The sequence below is a fragment of the Amblyraja radiata genome, chromosome 34 (assembly GCF_010909765.2).
Source record: "Amblyraja radiata isolate CabotCenter1 chromosome 34, sAmbRad1.1.pri, whole genome shotgun sequence".
Lineage (NCBI taxonomy): Eukaryota > Metazoa > Chordata > Chondrichthyes > Rajiformes > Rajidae > Amblyraja > Amblyraja radiata.
This window is the reverse complement of record NC_045989.1, coordinates 20157646-20176366: the sequence shown is the minus strand read 5'-3', so window position 1 is coordinate 20176366 and position 18721 is coordinate 20157646. Positions and strand designations below refer to the sequence as shown.

Genomic DNA, 18721 nt, shown 5'->3' with positions numbered 1-18721 from the left:
CATTGAATGGTGGTGCTGGCTTGAAGGGCCGAATGGCCTACTGCACTATTGTCTATTGACCTAGGTCATGAAGGTTCCCCAGTGCGTCTTGTTGACTTCAATAGAGATTGTAAAGCAAGAAGCTGGAACATAGATGCTCTGCTGTAGAGTTGCTGCCTTACAGCGCCAGAGACCCGGGTTCGATCCTGACTACGGGTGCTGTCTGTGGGGAGCTTGTACGTTCTCCCCGTGAACTGCGTGGGTTTTCTCCGGGCGCTCGGGTTTCCTCCCACATTCCAAAGACGTACAGGTTTGTAGGTTAATTGGCTTGGTATAATTGTAAAAATTGTCCCTAGTGTGTGTTGGATAGTGTTAGTGTGCGGGGGATCGCTGGTCAGTGCGGGCTCGGTGGGCCGAAGGGCCTGTTTCAGTGTGGTATCTCTGAACGAAACTAAGACCAGCCCACCGCGCCCCCTGGCGGCCGAAATGGTGCAAAGCCGAAATGTTTCCAGCGCCCCCCAGAGGTGTAGCGCTGCTTCTGGTCACGGCGCCCCCTAGCGGCCGGGATGGTGCTGCCTCTGGTCGCAGCGCCCCCTAGCGGCCGGGATGGTGCAGAGCAGTGTCTGGCCACGGCGCCCCCTGGCGGCTGGGATGGTGTAGCGCTGCCTCTGGCCACGGCGCCCCCTGGCGGCTGGGATGGTGTAGCGCTGCCTCTGGCCACGGCGCCCCCTGGCGGCTGGGATGGTGTAGCGCTGCCTCTGGCCACGGCGCCCCCTAGCTGCTGGGATGATGTAGAGCAGCCTCTGTCGCAGCGCCCCCCTGGCGGCTGGGATGGTGCAGCGCTGCGATGTTAATAAAGTTTTGGATCGAAAGCGGCGGCGGCAACAACAAGATGGCGCGACCCAGGGCGGAGCGGCGGTGAGGGAGAGGGGCTGGAGGAGCAGTTACAGGGACGGGGCCGAAGCCGAGGCCTCGCCACGATGAGCGACGTCATGGAGAAGACGCTGTCGGCGCTGCCCAGCCTCCTGTCGCTGGAAGGCGGCGCCGGCATCACGGCCGCGTCCCGGCTCGGCGGCTTCATCCGCGGCCTCACCGAGCTGGCGTCCAAACAGGTGGGAGCAAAGATGTTGTAGATGCTTTGGTTGGGAGAGGGAGTGGGAGGTGGGAAGCAGGGCGAGGAGGAGGAGGAGGATTGGGGGAGAGAGGGAGCGGAAGTGGGAGGATTGATGGAAATCCTTCTGGCTTAAGTCCTCCCACCACCACCTCTAGTTTAAATTCCATTTGGAATATTTTGGAGGACCAAGAACCAAGAAAGAAGGAGGGAGTGAGCGATGGAGGGGAAGAGGAGGATGGAGGGAGAGAGGAGGAGGAGGAGGGGGAAGTAGGGAGAGAAGGGAGGTGGGTGAGGGAGGGATGGATGGGATGTGTTTAGACGGGGGCAGAGTGCAGACCTTTCCCCTCCCTCACTTCACTTTTCCAATCCTGACCAATCTACCCCGACCCTTCCCAGACTATCATTCCACCCAACCAACTCTCCACCAAATCCTCTTCTGTACAACCCCTCCAAAATGCCCCCCTCCACAACCAACCCATCCCCACCACAACTTCCCCTGACCAAGCCCACCCACATTTGACAATTCCCCCCCCCCCTTCCCTCTGATCCTTCTCCCCAAATATACTAGTATCTTTGCTTCTCCCCTTCATACTTCTCCTTCATCCAATTCTCACCCACTGCCCATCCCTTTTCCCACCTCACGTCCCCTGCAGTCACCTTAAACAGACACTCCTTTCCCCTTATGTCGTGTTTCAGGTTAATGAAAGGTTTTGATAAATGGACATCAACTTTAAGTTTTGACTCTGTTTCTTTCTCCTGGGTCGCTGCTTGTTGCGAGAGGATTTGCAGCACTGTCTTTTATTTGTTTTTCTAGTGATCTTGGTTGAAAAATAAATGCGAGCTAGATCACTGGGGGAAAACTCTTTTGTACTTCTTTAACATGGGTATTGAATATTTTGCATCTACCTAGTGAGTAGATTGCTGATTATTTGCATAAAGAGTAGTTTTGAAATATTTGCTCCACTTGGAATTTAAATGTGTCCTGTGTCAGAGGATAGTTGAAATTAATTTTCTGGATTTATTTTCCCTTCAGCATCACTAAGGCTAAGATGATTTGAATAACTTACCCAACCTCCCACCTATCCCACGTTTCTGTGTACAATTAAAAAAAAGGAGACTGTAGATCGCTGGAGTTCAGAAGGATGAGGGGGAGATGTCATTGAAAGTTACCGAATAGTGAAAGGCCTGGAGAGAGTGGATGTGAAGATGGTTCCATTAGTGGGAGAGTCTCGGACCAGAGGCCGCGGCCTCAGAATAAAAGGACTTACCTTTAGAAAGATGAGAATAAATGTCTTTGTCACAGACGGCTGTGAAAGCAAAGTCAGTTGATATTTTTAAGATGGAGATTGACAGATTCTTGATTGGTAAGGGTGTTAGGGGTTATCTAGGGGTTCTGGGGAGAAAACAGGCAAATGGGGTTGGGATGGAAAGATAGATCAGCCATGATTGAAAGGCAGAGTAGAGTACATGGGCTGAAAAGCCTAACTACTCCTAGAACTTACGGATTTATGAAGATTATTTTCACGCACTTTTGTGGAACTGTTTTACTGATGCTTTATCTATTCTGGAAAATTTCTGGTTCATTGTTCAGATTGTGAATTCAGCAATGTTCTGTCACTGAAAATGTCATTCCTAAATAGTTGGTATTTGTGTTTAAGGATGAGGAGAAACTGATCAAGAAGGAATTGGCTGCGTTAAAAGAACAGGTCTCTGCTCCCACCACATCTCCGGTAATTCTTAATTTCCTCTGAAGGAATTGATTATTTTTGCTGCCTTTCAATAGTCTTTTGTAACTATGGTTTGGAGCTCGCTATGCTTTAAGTCACTTAATCACACACACCTTTTATCGTGGTATTTTCTGTTGTCAAGTTAGTCCTGAGGTTACTGCAATTGTTTTTTTTGATTGATTGATTGAAGCATTGAAGGGTACAGCATGGAAATAGGCCCTTTGGCCCACAATCTAGGCTGACATCCGTTCACACGATTTCTATGTTATCCCAATTTCTCATCCACTCCCTACACCCTAAGGGCATTTACATGGGACAATTATCCTACAAACCCGTATGTCTTTGGGATGTGGGAGGAAACTGGAGTGGTCGCAGGGAGGGAGAACATGCAAACTCCACACAGACGACACCCGAGGTCAGGATTGAACCCGGGGCTCTGGCGCTGTGAGGCAGCAGCTCTACCGTTGTGGAGCCACCTTTGACGTTGCAACATCTCAAATTTTCTTTCCTCCCCCACAACAGTGTTATTTGTGCAAGGTTAGCTGAGTTGCTTTGTATCTGAGATGAACCTTCAGACTTTGAACGCTGCAATTACTGTTTGAACTAATTGTTCCTTAATGCCTTCTGGTGTTGTTACAGAAGCAAATGTGGGAATGTTTGGTGCGTCTGATCTACTGTGAAATGCTGGGGTACGACGCCTCCTTTGGATACATACACGCAATCAAATTAGCTCAGCAGGGCAGCCTGATGGAAAAAAGAGTTGGTATGTTCCCCTGTGTTTTTTTAAATACACAGCATATTAATTGTACAGTTTGGCTGCTGGTGTGGCAGCACTGAGGTGGTACTGAACCGTCTAAGGCATAGTGTTTGCAATTCCACTTATTAGTCAGTGGTTCACTATTCTGTTCACTTGTAAAGATTCTAAAATTGGCCACTTTGTGGATGCAGGGAAAGAAATAAAACAAAACTTCTCATGCTTGTGATGTGAGGGCAGGTTTTAGTTTTAGAGATACAGCATGGAAACAGGTCACTCGATCCATGTTGACCAGTGATCACCCATACATTAGTTCTATCCCACACCACCAGGGGCAATTTACAGAAGCCAATTAACCTACAAACCTGTATGTCTTTGGAATATAGGAGGAAATCAGAGCACCCAGAGGAAGGTCACAGGGAGAATGTACAAAATCCGTACAGACAACACCCGTAGTCAAGATCGAACCCGGGTCTCTGGTGCTGTAAGGCAGCAGCTCTACTGCTGTGCCACTGTGCCACCCAGGTTTAATTAATTTTCAATGTATTCTCTGATCTTTGTTGATTAATTGTCGTTTCTATGTTCAATCCTCGACATTGTGGCTACCTTTGAGTAGACTAGTCAGGCGGTGAGAAAACTGTCACGTTGTCAGCCTGCATTAGCTGAATGTGATATTTGAGTTTGCCAAAGGTTAGCACTAAAGATTTCTGCAAAATATGCACATTGTCATGCTGAAATTCTGCAGTGGAGCTCTGTTTGAGAATCATACTGAGTGCACTCATGTTTACTTGTTTATTTATTGCTAGGCTACTTGGCCGTTTCTCTCTTTCTAAATGAGGGACACGAGTTGCTGCTGTTGCTTGTGAACACCGTCCTAAAGGTAAGAAATATCCAAACTGATCAATTATACATCCTGACTATTAACCTGTGAACTGAATTAAAAACGAATGGAAGTGTTGTCTTAACGTTTAATGTCTTGGTGTGGGTCAGTTTGCAAGCCTCTTAATTCATCACCAATAGCGTCCACAAAACAAAAAGGTGACATAGCAACTTTTTATTGCAGGGCCACGTGTAGTGTGCAATCTGTTTTTATTGCATGAAAGTCTGGCTTTTACTGGCCTTTTAGGAATGTCTTCCTTCATTTTTAATAATCTTGCATTGAAAATCCGACACCAGCGTCAGTGAATCACACCCTGTCATTTCTGGGGGATTGATTGATTGAATTGATTGAAAGGTACAGCATGAACACAGGCCCTTCAGCCCGACAGGTCCATATTGATCACCCGTTCATAAAGCTTTTCACTGTACCTCGGTACACGTGACAATAAACTGAACTGAACCCATTTAGACTAGTTCTATCTAGTTCAAGAATTTCATTTTGTGCATTGTTTTATATCATTTTGTTTTAACTGCTTTAAAGATGCTGAGAGAATGGAGCGGCTGGGCTTGTACACTCTGGAGTTTAGAAGGATGAGAGGGAATTTCTTATTGAAACATATAAGATTGTTACGGGTTTGGACATGCTAGAGGCAGGAAACATGTTCCCGATGTTGGTGGGAGTCCAGAACCAGGGGCCACAGTTTAAGAATAAGGGGTAAGCCATTTTGAACAGCGATGAGGAAACATATTTTCTCACAGAGAGTTGTGAGTGTGGAATTCTCTGCTTCAGAGGGCGCTGAAGGCCGGTTCTCTGGATAGTTTCAAGAGAGAGCTAGATAGGGCCCTTAAAGATAGCGGAGTCAGGTGATATGGGGAGAAGGCAGGAACGGGGTACTGATTGGGGATGATCATCCATGATCACATTGAATGGTTGAAGGATCGAATGGTCTATTGTCTAAGAGTAATATTGATTCCATACGAGTTTTGTTGGCTAAAGTAAAATTGCTCTCTGTGGTATCAATGTCAGTGAGTACACCAAGTCATCACACAGTTGTTTGATGATCTATATGATTAATACACGAGTAACTGATGTAACTTAAAGAACACCTAAAATGATGAAAAGCTGTGTAGGGTTTCTGGAAAGAGCATTACAATGTTGGAAGTTTGCCAAGACTGAATCGTTTATTTTAGTCTTTAGGCTTAGAAACCTGACCCTTCGGCCAACCGAGTCCGTGCGACCAGCAATCACCACGTATACTAGCACTAGCCTACACACGAGGGATAATTTACCACTTACAGAAGCCAAATAACCTTCAAAGCTGTATGTCTTTGGAGTGTGGGAGGAAATCCACAGTCACGGGGAGAACGTATAAACTCTGTACAGGCAGAAGGCAAAGTCAGGATCAAACCCGGGTCTCTAATGCTGCATTTTCTTTACATCGAGAGAATTGAATGATAAATAAAACTTCTGCTGTACATCCATGTAAGTTAATGGAGCTTGTCCAAGTAGTTGAGAAGATGTATCCTTTGCATTTTTATCTCAAGCATTTGGTGCAATTGTACTAATTCTAAATAATCTTGGTCTACTTGTAGGATCTCCAGAGCACTAACCTTCTTGAGGTTTGCATGGCTTTGACTGTTGGCAGCCAGCTTTTCCCACTGGATATGATCCCTGCCGTTCTTCCTCTGGTTGAAGAGAAGCTTCAGCATTCAAAGTAAGAGACGAGAACGGAAGATGGCAACATCTTGGATGTAATTTATCGGGCATTTGTTTCACAGATGGAATCTTGGTTTTAAAATTCATAATTATGAGTGCAATTATGTAAACATAACTAAAATGAAAATATTACTTCATAGGGAAATGATAAGAAGAAAAGCAGTGCTTGCGCTGTATAAGTTCTATCTTATTGCTCCAAATCAAGTTCAGCACATTCATGACAAGTTTAAGAAAGCTCTGTGTGACAAGGATCCTGGAGTTATGGCTGCCTCTCTTCACATCTACCTTCTGCTGATTAAGGTACCCTGGTGTAATAAAATATTTTTGTTGTTGTGGTTTTCTTCTCTTGCCTCATAAATGCAATATTGTCAAACCTCATTCTTTTCCCAACAAGTCGTACTGAAGTATTGGATGTAGAACGCCAAATTAAAATTATCTAACTGTTTAAGAATTCAGTCAGTCCATTAACTCTGGGATATGTTATTGCAATCATAAACAGTGTGTTTGTGTGCGCCTACATAAGTAGTGGCATTGTATGATTGCTGACTATTGCAGATTCCACCATCTGCAGTCTCTTGTATTTCTATTGCAGCTGTTGGATTCTCCATCATTCTCATATTTTCTAATACAATGGAATGAAATCCCTCATTGATTTTCCCCATACCTCTGAGTGACCCATTTAGAGCGATTTGGTAATAGTGGATAGTCAACCACTTATTAGAAATGAAACTATGATGAAAATACTTGTTTAGTATGACTTAGCATTAGTCTGAACTGTGCCTCTCTAAGACAGCAGGGAAAGAGTGATGAGCAGGTTGGAATTGAAACGGTACACACAAGGAACGGCTCGAATCTTGAGCAAAAAAAAAACAAAGCAGTGAAGGAACTCGGCGGGCCATGCAGCATCTCTGGAAAAACATGGGTGACATTTTGGGTCGGGACCCTTTACTACCTTGAGGAGATTTTGCAATGGAACAGTAAAATGTAAAAACAATGAACTGCAAATGGTTTACAAATGTGAAGTAGAGTCCTGACCCGAAACGTCACCTATCCATGTTCTCCAGAGAGCAAAACCGTTATAATGGGTGACTTCAATCTACATATAGATTGGGTGAATCAAATTGGCAGGGGTGCTGAGGAAGAGGATTTTTTGGAATGTATGCGGGATAGTTATCTAAATCAACATGTAGAGGAACCAACGAGAGAGCAGGCTATTTTAGACTGGGTATTGAGTAATGAGGAAGGGTTAGTTAGCAGTCTTGTTGTACGTGCCCCCTTGGGCAAGAGTGACCATAATATGGTTGAGTTCTTCATTAGGATGGAGAGTGACATTGTTAATTCAGAAACAATGGTTCTGAACTTAAAGAAAGGTAACTTTGAGGGTATGAGACGTGAATTGGCCAAGATTGACTGGCAATTAATTCTAAAAGGGTTGACGGTGGATATGCAATGGAAGACATTTAAAGACTGCATGGATGAACTACAAAAATTGTTCATCCCAGTTTGGCAAAAGAATAAATCAGGGAAGGTAGTGCATCCGTGGATAACAAGGGAAATCAGGGATAGTATCAAAGCGAAGGATGATGCGTACAAATTAGCCAGAAAAAGCAGCATACCGGAGGACTGGGAGAAATTCAGAGACCAGCAGAGGAGGACAAAGGGCTTAATTAGGAAAGGAAAAATAGATTATGAAAGAAAACTGGCAGGGAACATAAAAACTGACTGCAAAAGTTTTTATAGATATGTGAAAAGAAAGAGATTAGTTAAAACAAATGTAGGTCCCTTGCAGTCAGAAACGGGTGAGTTGATCATGGGGAACAAGGATATGGCGGACCAATTGAATAACTACTTTGGTTCCGTCTTCACTAAGGAAGACATAAATAATCTGCCGGAAATAGCAGGGGACCGCGGGTCAAAGGAGTTGGAGGAATTGAGTGAAATCCAGGTTAGCCGGGAAGTGGTGTTGGGTAAATTAAATGGATTAAAGGCCGATAAATCCCCAGGGCCAGATATGCTGCATCCCAGAGTACTTAAGGAAGTAGCTCCAGAAATAGTGGATGCATTAGTAATAATCTTTCAAAACTCTTTAGATTCTGGAGTAGTTCCTGAGGATTGGCGGGTAGCAAACGTAACCCCACTTTTTAAGAAGGGAGGGAGAGAGAAAACGGGGAATTACAGACCAGTTAGTCTAACATCGGTAGTGGGGAAACTGCTAGAGTCAGTTATTAAAGATGGGATAGCAGCACATTTGGAAAGTGGTGAAATCATTGGACAAAGTCAGCATGGATTTACAAAAGGTAAATCATGTCTGACGAATCTTATAGAATTTTTCGAGGATGTAACTAGTAGCGTGGATAGGGGAGAACCAGTGGATGTGGTGTATCTGGACTTCCAGAAGGCTTTCGACAAGGTCCCACATAAGAGATTAGTTTACAAACTTAAAGCACACGGCATTGGGGGTTCAGTATTGATGTGGATAGAGAACTGGCTGGCAAACAGGAAGCAAAGAGTAGGAGTAAACGGGTCCTTTTCACAATGGCAGGCAGTGACTAGTGGGGTACCGCAAGGCTCAGTGCTGGGACCCCAGCTATTTACAATATATATTAATGATCTGGATGAGGGAATTGAAGGCAATATCTCCAAGTTTGCGGATGACACTAAGCTTGGGGGCAGTGTTAGCTGTGAGGAGGATGCTAGGAGACTGCAAGGTGACTTGGATAGGCTGGGTGAGTGGGCAAATGTTTGGCAGATGCAGTATAATGTGGATAAATGTGAGGTTATCCATTTTGGTGGCAAAAACAGGAAAGCAGACTATTATCTAAATGGTGGCCGACTAGGAAAAGGGGAGATGCAGCAAGACCTGGGTGTCATGGTACACCAGTCATTGAAAGTGGGCATGCAGGTGCAGCAGGCAGTGAAGAAAGCGAATGGTATGTTAGCTTTCATAGCAAAAGGATTTGAGTATAGGAGCAGGGAGGTTCTACTGCAGTTGTACAGGGTCTTGGTGAGACCACACCTGGAGTATTGCGTACAGTTTTGGTCTCCAAATCTGAGGAAGGACATTATTGCCATAGAGGGATGCAGAGAAGGTTCACCAGACTGATTCCTGGGATGTCAGGACTGTCTTATGAAGAAAGACTGGATAGACTTGGTTTATACTCTCTAGAATTTAGGAGATTGAGAGGGGATCTTATAGAAACTTACAAAATTCTTAAGGGGTTGGACAGGCTAGATGCAGGAAGATTGCTCCCGATGTTGGGGAAGTCCAGGACAAGGGGTCACAGCTTAAGGATAAGGGGGAAATCCTTTAAAACTGAGATGAGAAGAACTTTTTTCACACAGAGAGTGGTGAAACTCTGGAACTCCCTGCCACAGAGGGTAGTCGAGGCCAGTTCATTGGCTATATTTAAGAGGGAGTTAGATGTGGCCCTTGTGGCTAAGGGGATCAGAGGGTATGGAGAGAAGGCAGGTACGGGATACTGAGTTGGATGATCAGCCATGATCATATTGAATGGCGGTGCAGGCTCGAAGGGCCGAATGGCCTACTCCTGCACCTAATTTCTATGTTTCTATGTTTCTATGCTGCCTGATCTGCTGAGTTACTCCATCACTTTGTGTTTTTTGTTGTTTTAAACCAGCATCTGCAGTTCCTTGTTTCTACAAAGTACTGGAGGAGCTCAGCGGGCCAGGCAGTACATTGGAGGGATATGTAGACACAAGAAACTGCAGATGCTGGTTTGCCAAAAATGGCACAAAATGCTCTGCAGAAGGAATGGACAGATGATATTTCGGATCAGGACCCTTCGTCAGACTCTGCAGATGCTGTCTGACCTGCTGTGTTGTCCAGCATTATGTTTTGTATTGAGTTGAAAAGGTCATTTTTGCTTCTAAGACTTAAAGAAAATAAAGTTAATAGTTCAATTCCTGTATTTTAGGAAAATCCAGATGGCCATAAAGATTTAACTGGGAGCTTTGTAACTATTCTTAAGCAAGTGGTTGGCGGGAAGCTTGCAGTGGACTTCAACTACCACAGTGTGCCAGCGCCCTGGCTACAGATCCAGTTGCTGAGGATTTTAAGATTGTTGGGAAAAGATGATCCAGTGTAAGTTATTCCTTGCTTAGTTTTCCATTTTGATGTATAATGCTACCATATTTGAAAATGAAAGAAAATCTAGGAAGTACACTATCACCATTTTTGTATAAGATATAGGAGCAGAATTAGGCCATTCGGCCCATCTAGCCCACTCTGCCATTCCGTCATGGCTGATCTCTCTTTCCCTCTCAACCCCTGCTTTCTCCTCGTATCCGCTGACACATGAACTAATCAAGAATCTGTCAATCTCTGCCTTAAAAATATCTGTTGACTTGACCTTCATAGTCTTCTGTGGCAATGAATTCCACAGATTCACCATCCTCTGACTGAAGAAATTCCTCCTCATCTCCTTTCTAAAGGTACATAGTTTTTATTCTGAGGCTATGGCATCTGGTCCTAGACTCTCCCACTAGTGGAAACATCCTCTCCACATCCCCTCTGGACTGAAGGGCTGTGTGAATATTTGTATCGGCTGGTTGAGGCTGTAGAAACACATGTGGCCCAAGTAAGAATAATAAGCAATGGCATTGCCAATTAGTTCTAATGCAGCTAGTTACAATCTTGTATACAATTATTTTAATTACAGATTGTTCTTCTGTAAAGTATTCAAGAACTTTTTCACGCAAAGGGTGCTGGGTGTATTGCACGACCTGCTGAAGGAAGTAGTTGAGGAAGTTACTATCACAACGTTTAAGAAACATTTGGACAGGCACATGGATATGGCAGGTTTAGAGGGATATGGGCCAAACGCAGGCAGGTGGGACTAGTGTAGATGGGACCTGTTGGTCGGCGTGAGCAATTTGGGCCGAAGGTCGTGTTTCCACGTTGTATGACTCTAAATTGAAATGAAATATCATTATATTAAATCTTATTTTAGGTCGGGATTGTTTGCGAATATCGATAGATAGAGAGTGGTTCCCATATTAAATGTCCTTGTTTGTATTCATTCCTTTATCTATATTTATAATGGTAACTGTCTCTGTAAACTTGTCGCACTGTAATTGTACCCTCTCTCTCCCTCAGCAGTGGTGCAGCAGTAACTCCACTGAGGGGAAGCTTGACAAGTGCACAGTGGCAGCTTCCACTATAAATGTGGGCGTAGGAATTCAAAATGGAACAGTTGCATCCAGGTGAGGTTTTGAAGATGCAGACAGGGATTATATTTATATCCAGAGATTTCTGCATATAAGGGTTATCTATTTTAAAGCATGTGTCATGTATTTTCAACAACGTAAGAATCTCTGTTGTTGCTCATCATTAAGATGCCAGACCTTGCATGTAGAAAATGGAGCTTATATTTTAAAAGGGAAATGCATTTCAATACAGGTGCACAACCTTTTATCCGAAAGCCTTGGGACCAGACACTTTTCGTAATTCAGAATTTGTCGGTCTTCGGAATGGAATTTTTTTAGCGTAGATTTTAATGGCTGGCTCAGTGGTAGAGTGCTCGGCTCATATCCGCAAGGTCGCGCGTTTGCGCCTTGATCCCGGCAGTTACTCGATCGCGAGTTTGAGTCTTCAATGTAGTTTTTTCTTGCAGAATAAATGTTTGTATGAAATGCAGTGTAGGAGAGGTGTACTGACTGTGTGGGCAGAACTTTGGAAGTGATTGCCCACCAGTCTAAAAAGCCGCTGTGTCTCCCTGTCCCTGGGATAGCAGGGGGCGATCAAACAGCACAATACCCCCCTCCCCCTCCAACTCCAGAGGAATCCGCTCCCCGATGGGCCGCTACGGCGACAAGTGGCAGTTTGCCCACAGCCCGAGCTGCGCCCCCTCATCCGCCACCCCAAGAACAAGACGTACCTTGCACACCATCAGCTTCTGCCCCTACGTGTTCCTCTGGAGTTGGAGTGGGGCTGGGCTGGAGTTGCTGCTGGCTGTGGGTCTCTGGGATCTCCGTGCTTGCAGTGGGCCTGGGGGTCGGTGTCCCGTTGGTCCTGACGTCTCCGGCCACCCCCCTGGACTGGAGCTGAGACTGGGAACTGTACCGCCCTTGCCCCCTCCCTCTGCAACTGCAAACAACCCCACTCTCCTGCAAGGGCGGTACAGTTCCCGGAGGATGACAGGTGGCCGGAGACGTCAGGACCGACAGGAACCCGCTCCCCGATGGGCCCCTACGACGCCCCGAGCTGCGCCCCGTCATCCGCAACCCAGGTTCCTCTGTAGTTGGAGCGGGGCTGGGCTGGGCTGCTGTTGGCTGTGGGTCTCTGGGATCTCCGTGCTTACAGTGGGCCTGGGGGTCGGTGTCCCGATGAGGGGGCGCAGCTCGGGGAACGGCTCCTGGCGGTCCTGACGTCTCCGGCCAGTTTGCAATTTTCCTCTGTAGTTGGAACGGGGCTGGGCTGCTGCTGGCTGTGGGTCTCTGGGATCTCCGTGCTTGCAGTGGGCCTGGGGGTCGGTGTCCCGTTGGTCCTGACGTCTCCGGTGACTGGCACAGTCTGCTGGTATCGCAGACGCGAAGACAGTGCAAAGCCCCCGCGCCGGTGCAATGGGCGGGGAGCTGGAGAGGGGTGGGAAGGGGTCACACACATGGCCGGGAAGCAGAGGGGTGGGTGTAGGTGGGGTGAAACTGAAGGGAGCGACAATCTGCTGCTGCTTGCGCGCTGAGTTAAAACGTTCCCACGCAATATACAACTGTACACGCCCTGTACACGGTAGACTCACGATACACAGTGTATCGTGAGTCTACCGTGGGAACTTTTTAACTCAGCGGACAGGCAGCAGCATATTGTCAATTATTAACCTTCCCGCGCAATATACCCTCACCTTCTCTTTTATGAATGGGGATTTAGTTCCCCTTTCTTTGAGGACCGACCGGAGGTTCCGCTGTCACCTCTGCAGGCCGTCCTCGGTGAACGTTTTCAAGGACCTTTCTTCAAGGACCGAAAAAATGGCCGCTATTCGGAGGTTTTCGTTATTTGGATCTTCGGATAAAAGGTTGTGCACCTGTACTGATAATGCTTCAGAAGTATTTAATTGTCTGACATGGAAGATAAGGAATAAAAATGTTTGCGCCGAACATAATGCCAAGTTAAACTGATCTCATCTGGATACTGATGGAATCCAGTACTTCATGTCACAATCTCAGAATAAGACGTTCTTTAGGAATTATATTGTTTCACCAAGAGTGTGGTGAATCTTTGCATTCTCTACCCTGGCTGTGGAGGCTCAGTAGTTTATTCAGAATAGAGAGAGATAGATGATTAGATATTAAGTTACTTGAGATGTGGGACTTGACTGGATCATAATAATTCCATTGGAAATTAAATTTGTTGCTTTAAAATAGTTCTGCTACATGTTACAAGATCATAAGGTTTTCAAGGTCAAATCCCATTCCAATGACCTGCGTAAGTAATTTAGGAAGTGGTCACACTACTGAGAGAATGCTTGAATATCTGGTGCAATCCTTTGAATGAATTATTAAATTGAGATCATGCCTGAGTGTTTGACTGAACAGTAAAGTTGCATGGCAATTTTGAAGAATAATAGTTATTAGTGTCATAGTCACACAGCATGGAAACAAGCCCTTCGGCTCAACTCATCCATGCCGACCAAGATGCCCTGTCCACGATTGTTCCATTCGCCCACATTTGCCCCATTTCCTTCTCAACCTTTCCTATCCATGTATCTATCCAAATGCCATTTAAAATGTTATTGTACCTGCCTCAACTACTTCCTCTGGCAGCTCGTTCCACCTGCCTACCTCCGTGTGAAAAGGTTGCCCCTCGGGTTCCTATTAAATCTTTCCCCTCTCACCTGAAACCTATGCCCTCTAGTTCTTGATTTCCCTACCCTGGGGAAAACACTGCATTCACCCTAACTATTCCCCTTGCGTATAAATCAATTCTGCCTATATTAAAATAGCAGCTAAAATTCACAATTACTGCTGTGAAATTCTTTGGGATGTTCTGAACTAATGAAAGGCACTGATAAAAGTAATCTGTGTTCTTTCTTTGTACTAGCCACCTTTCTTTAAAATATCCAGCATTTTTAATAATTCACTTAATGAATCTAAATTTGTATCTTTGCAATGTGTTTTTATTTTGGTGCAGAACTAGTGAATTAATGTATGATGTTCTTGATGAATCTTTACGAAGAGCCGATCTGAACCACAACATAACCTATGGTAAGTAACTGTGTCCACTTGACTTGACTTCTGAAGGTCTACACCAACGAGCAGATGCCTGTAGATAAACTTTCAAACTGGGAATTCGTTAACTAATAGCCTCTCCAGTGACCACATACGGTATTTGTTCTACAGTTCTTGTGCTCAATGGTGCATTATAATTATCAATTTTGGGCCTAAACTAAACCAATCAACCTTAAATCCTCTGAACTGGACTGCTAATTATAGTTGGTAGACAAAAGTGCTGGAGAAACTCAGCGGGTGCAGCAGCATCTATGGAGCGAAGGAAATACGCAACGTTTCAGGACGAAACGTTGCCTATTTCCTTCGCTCCATAGATGCTGCTGCACCCACTGAGTTTCTCCAGCACTTTCGTCTACCTTCGATTTTCCAGCATCTGCAGTTCCCTCTTAATTGATAATTATACTTTTTCTCTCTGTTTCTGAAGGCGGAAGAGTTTGGATTGCATGGACGTAATCTGGTAGCCTCCTGTGGTTTGAATGGGAACCATGCCAGTGATTCCATAGGAAGATCTTTTTGTTGGCAGCTTATTTATCTCATTTCTGGACTCGCTGTAAACCATGACCATTGTCTTCAGTAAATAATACTCTGACATTAATCTCAACAATTTGAATAAACCCAAAGCCGTCTCTGGTGCAACTGTACGAATTTACGATGCACCATAAATAATCTTGCTAATGTTTTAGCTTTAGCTGAATAGTTCTGTTGGAATCATTTATTATTCTAAGACCTGACTCTTTTAAGTATTTTTCAGTTGAATATTTTCCAATTAATTAATTTGTAAAGAAAATGTTGGCATTCAATCACCAATCTCCTGGTTGCCAACTATTTTAACTCCCCTACCCATTCCCATACTGATCTTTTCTGTCCTGGGCCTCCATAGCAAGAGTGATGCCACATGCAAAGTGTAAGAACAGCACCTCCATATTCCGCTTGGGTAGCTTATAACCCAATGGTATGAACATTAAATTCTCCAATTTTAGGTCATCTTTAACAACCCCACCGCCTCCCCCTTTCCCCTCACACCCCCTTTCTTTCCTTCCTCCCCCACCTGCCCTGTGCCCCACCTGTGTCTTCCCTCCACCTACGTTCCTTCCTCTGGCTTCACAATTCACAACTCTTCAATTCTTTTGTCTCACACTTTAAAAAAAAAATCTCTGGCCTTTGTCCAACCATCTGCCTATCAAAAACCTCCCTTGCCTATGTTCACCTATTACCTGCCATGCTTTGTCCTGCCCCTCCTCTTAGATTTCTTTCTCCTTCCCCCTACAATCAGTCTGATGAAGAGTCCCAACATAAAATATTAACTATCCGAGTTCTAGAGGGATCTTGCCTGACCCACTGAGTTACTCCAGCACTTTGTGTCTATTGTTTTGCCAGTAAATCTTTGCCAGATTCAAACAATTACCAATTCTTTGAAATCCTAATGCTCAGTTCTTTTTACATTTTGTCTTAAATATGTATATTGTTCTTTTTCCAGCTGGCTCATTGTTGCAATACAGACGAATAATTCTTTAGGCTCTCATCAAGAAACAAGTTTCTGCAGCTTCCTTATTGCATCTTGCACCATTTTAATCTTGTGTTTTTCAGCAATATTGTTTGAGTGTATTCAAACAATATATACCATTCATCCAAAGTCAGAATTGTTGGAGAAGGCAGCAAAGTGTACTGGAAAATTTATCTTATCACCAAAAAACAACTTAAAATATCTAGGTGAGGATATTAGATGATTTGTCTTGTAACAGTTTTATTTTGCATTGCATTGTTTATGTTGAAAAGTGATCATTGTATTTAAATGTTCCAGGATTAAAAGCACTCACATACGTAATCCGGCAAGATTTGAATCTAGTTCTTCAGCACCAGTTGACAATAATTGAATGTTTAGATCACTCTGACCCGATTATAAAGAGAGAGGTAAGTCGTTTTGACCCAGGCAGTTTGCTTGATAAGCCAAATGAAATTATTTATATTCAAAACATTGATTTGAAGGTTCATTAAATCTTTACCAGTGGATTGTTTTACTGTTCTTGTTTTTATTCTAAATTAATCTAAGTTCAGTTGGCTTCAAAGTTGATTCTGGTGAGTGGAAATTGCATGGGAGCCTTGGATTGTTCATTCTTCCATATCCGAGTGGACTGCTTTCTGAAATGACTCCTGATTTTTCATTCTGTAAAGCACAAAAGTGTTGGAGGAGCTCAGCAGGTCAGGAGAGAATGCACAGATGTTGATTCAGGTCAGAACCCTTCTTCAGACTGAATGAAGTAGAGGAGGAAAAACTGGAAAAGAATTCCAGTCAGTCTGAGGAAGAGTCCCGACCCGAAACGTCGTCTGTCCATTTCCTCCACAGATGCTGTCTGATCCGGTGAGTTCCTTCAGCACTTTGTACTTTGCTCAAGATTCCAGCATCAGCATTTTTTTGTGTCTCCTCATTTCATTCATATTGTTTTAACTGTTTTAAAATGATCCAAGTTGCACTCTTTCCACAGACGCTAGAACTGCTCTACCGAATTACCAATGCACAAAACGTAGCTGTTATAGTGCAGAAACTGCTGGACTACTTGAGACAAAGCAAGGACGAATACATCACCATCAATTTAGTTGGCAAAATAGCACAACTTGCAGAACAATATCCTTTAACATTTGACGTGCGTTTGAACAAATAGGCATTGATTATATTTTGCATCATAATGGGAATGAGATGCTGAGACTGAGAATATGTAGATTGAACAGAAAAATATGCTGGCACTGATTGTAGATAACATTAATTATTCTGTGTGAAATGTTAGTTGATTGATTGGAAGATGCATCATGAAAACATGTCGTTCATGTCACCAAGTTCACGCCAACCAATGATCACCTGTTCACATTAGTTCAATGTTATCCCACTTTCTCATCCACTCCCTATACACTCTAGGCAATTAGCAGAGGCCAATTAATCTACAAACCCGCACGTCTTTGGGAAGTGGGAGGAAACCGGTGCACTCGGAGGAAATCCATGCGGTCGCAGGGAGAACATATAAACTCCACACAGGCAGCACCCGAGGTCAGGATTGAATCCGGGTCTCTGGCGCTGTGAGGCAGCAGCTATACCTACCTACGTGCAAACTCCACATAAACAGAACTCTAGTTCAGTATTGAACCTGGATTTTTGGCCAGCTGTGCCACTGTGAGCTCAGAAGTATTCCCACGTGTAAATTAAATGAGAAAGCTGGTGATTTTGAAATCACAAATAGGAAAAAACTCTATGATAAGGCACTTGCATTGGACATTCATTGTCATATTTTGAATGCGTTTAAGGTGAGGAAAGAATGCAGTGATTTCTTTAAACCATTCATTATTTTGCAGGATCTGGGTTGTCATGAGTTTCCTGCTCCTATACCCCAAGTATTGGCAATGTGAAAATTCATCCTGCCAAACTCTTTCAGCTTAGTTTCTCGATCACTCCTTACATACCAGGTGCCTTCTGATGGATTAGAATAGACACTAGAGAAATATTTTTTTTTAAGAAGATTCAATCCTACATTTAGTTTTCCAGGGTAACTTAAATTGTTAAACTTAAAAGTCTGACGAATTATATATGACATCATGTAAACAGACCCTTTGGCCCAACGTGTGCATGCCGACCAAGTTGCCTGCCTGGGTTAGTCCCATTTGCTTGCATTTAGCACAATTCTCTCTAGACATTTGCTATCCTTGTACCTGTCCCAATGCCTTTTGAGTGTTGTAATTTTACCTGCCCATACCTCTTCAATGAGTCTGAAGAAGGGTCTCGACCCAAAGCGTCACCCATTCCTTCTCTCCAGAGATGCTGCCTGTCCCGCTGAGCTACTCCAGCATTTTGTGTCTACCTTCGATTTAAACCAGCATCTGTATTTCTTTCCTACACTAAAAACTTAGTGTTTGTAAGGTCTTCACCGTTGATAGTTGTAATATACTGGACATTAAAGAAAATGAAAATTTGCACGATGTTTCAGTCTGCATTGCTGATAGAGGCCTGGATGTTGCAGTTCACATTTTAAAAAAAGTTCTGGGATGCATAGATATAATTGAATTTAAGTGGACTTCCATTCTCCCTCTTAATGACTGCAGTAGTTTAAAATGCAGATTGGTTGAAACTCTAATCATGCATCTAACCTAACCCATGCATCTAGGATGTGGTGTAAATTGCATCCATGCATGGTCTGGCTGCAGGATGCCAGTGAACAGGCAACTTTGCATCACTTGCTAATCTTAGCAAAAGGAAATCTGAGAATAATGTGCGAGGTACTATTCTATAATTTTTCCTAAAATGTGCAATGAAAATGCTAATT

The 18721-nt window shown here is 44.0% G+C and overlaps 1 protein-coding gene across 1 annotated transcript in view; it reads left to right on the top strand.

Moving 5' to 3' along the window:
* Nucleotides 1-861: 861 nt before the first annotated feature.
* ap4e1 (adaptor related protein complex 4 subunit epsilon 1) overlaps nucleotides 862-18721 on the top strand; it is a 42627-nt gene continuing 24767 nt past the window's right edge. Inside the window, exons 1-11 of the mRNA XM_033050664.1 lie at nucleotides 862-1091; nucleotides 2752-2823; nucleotides 3460-3583; nucleotides 4381-4454; nucleotides 6047-6168; nucleotides 6311-6470; nucleotides 10106-10272; nucleotides 14317-14390; nucleotides 16002-16124; nucleotides 16216-16325; nucleotides 16898-17037. Coding sequence (XP_032906555.1) covers nucleotides 960-1091; nucleotides 2752-2823; nucleotides 3460-3583; nucleotides 4381-4454; nucleotides 6047-6168; nucleotides 6311-6470; nucleotides 10106-10272; nucleotides 14317-14390; nucleotides 16002-16124; nucleotides 16216-16325; nucleotides 16898-17037 — 1298 coding nt within the window. The 5' untranslated portion in view covers nucleotides 862-959. The remainder of the gene's footprint in view (nucleotides 1092-2751; nucleotides 2824-3459; nucleotides 3584-4380; nucleotides 4455-6046; nucleotides 6169-6310; nucleotides 6471-10105; nucleotides 10273-14316; nucleotides 14391-16001; nucleotides 16125-16215; nucleotides 16326-16897; nucleotides 17038-18721) is intronic.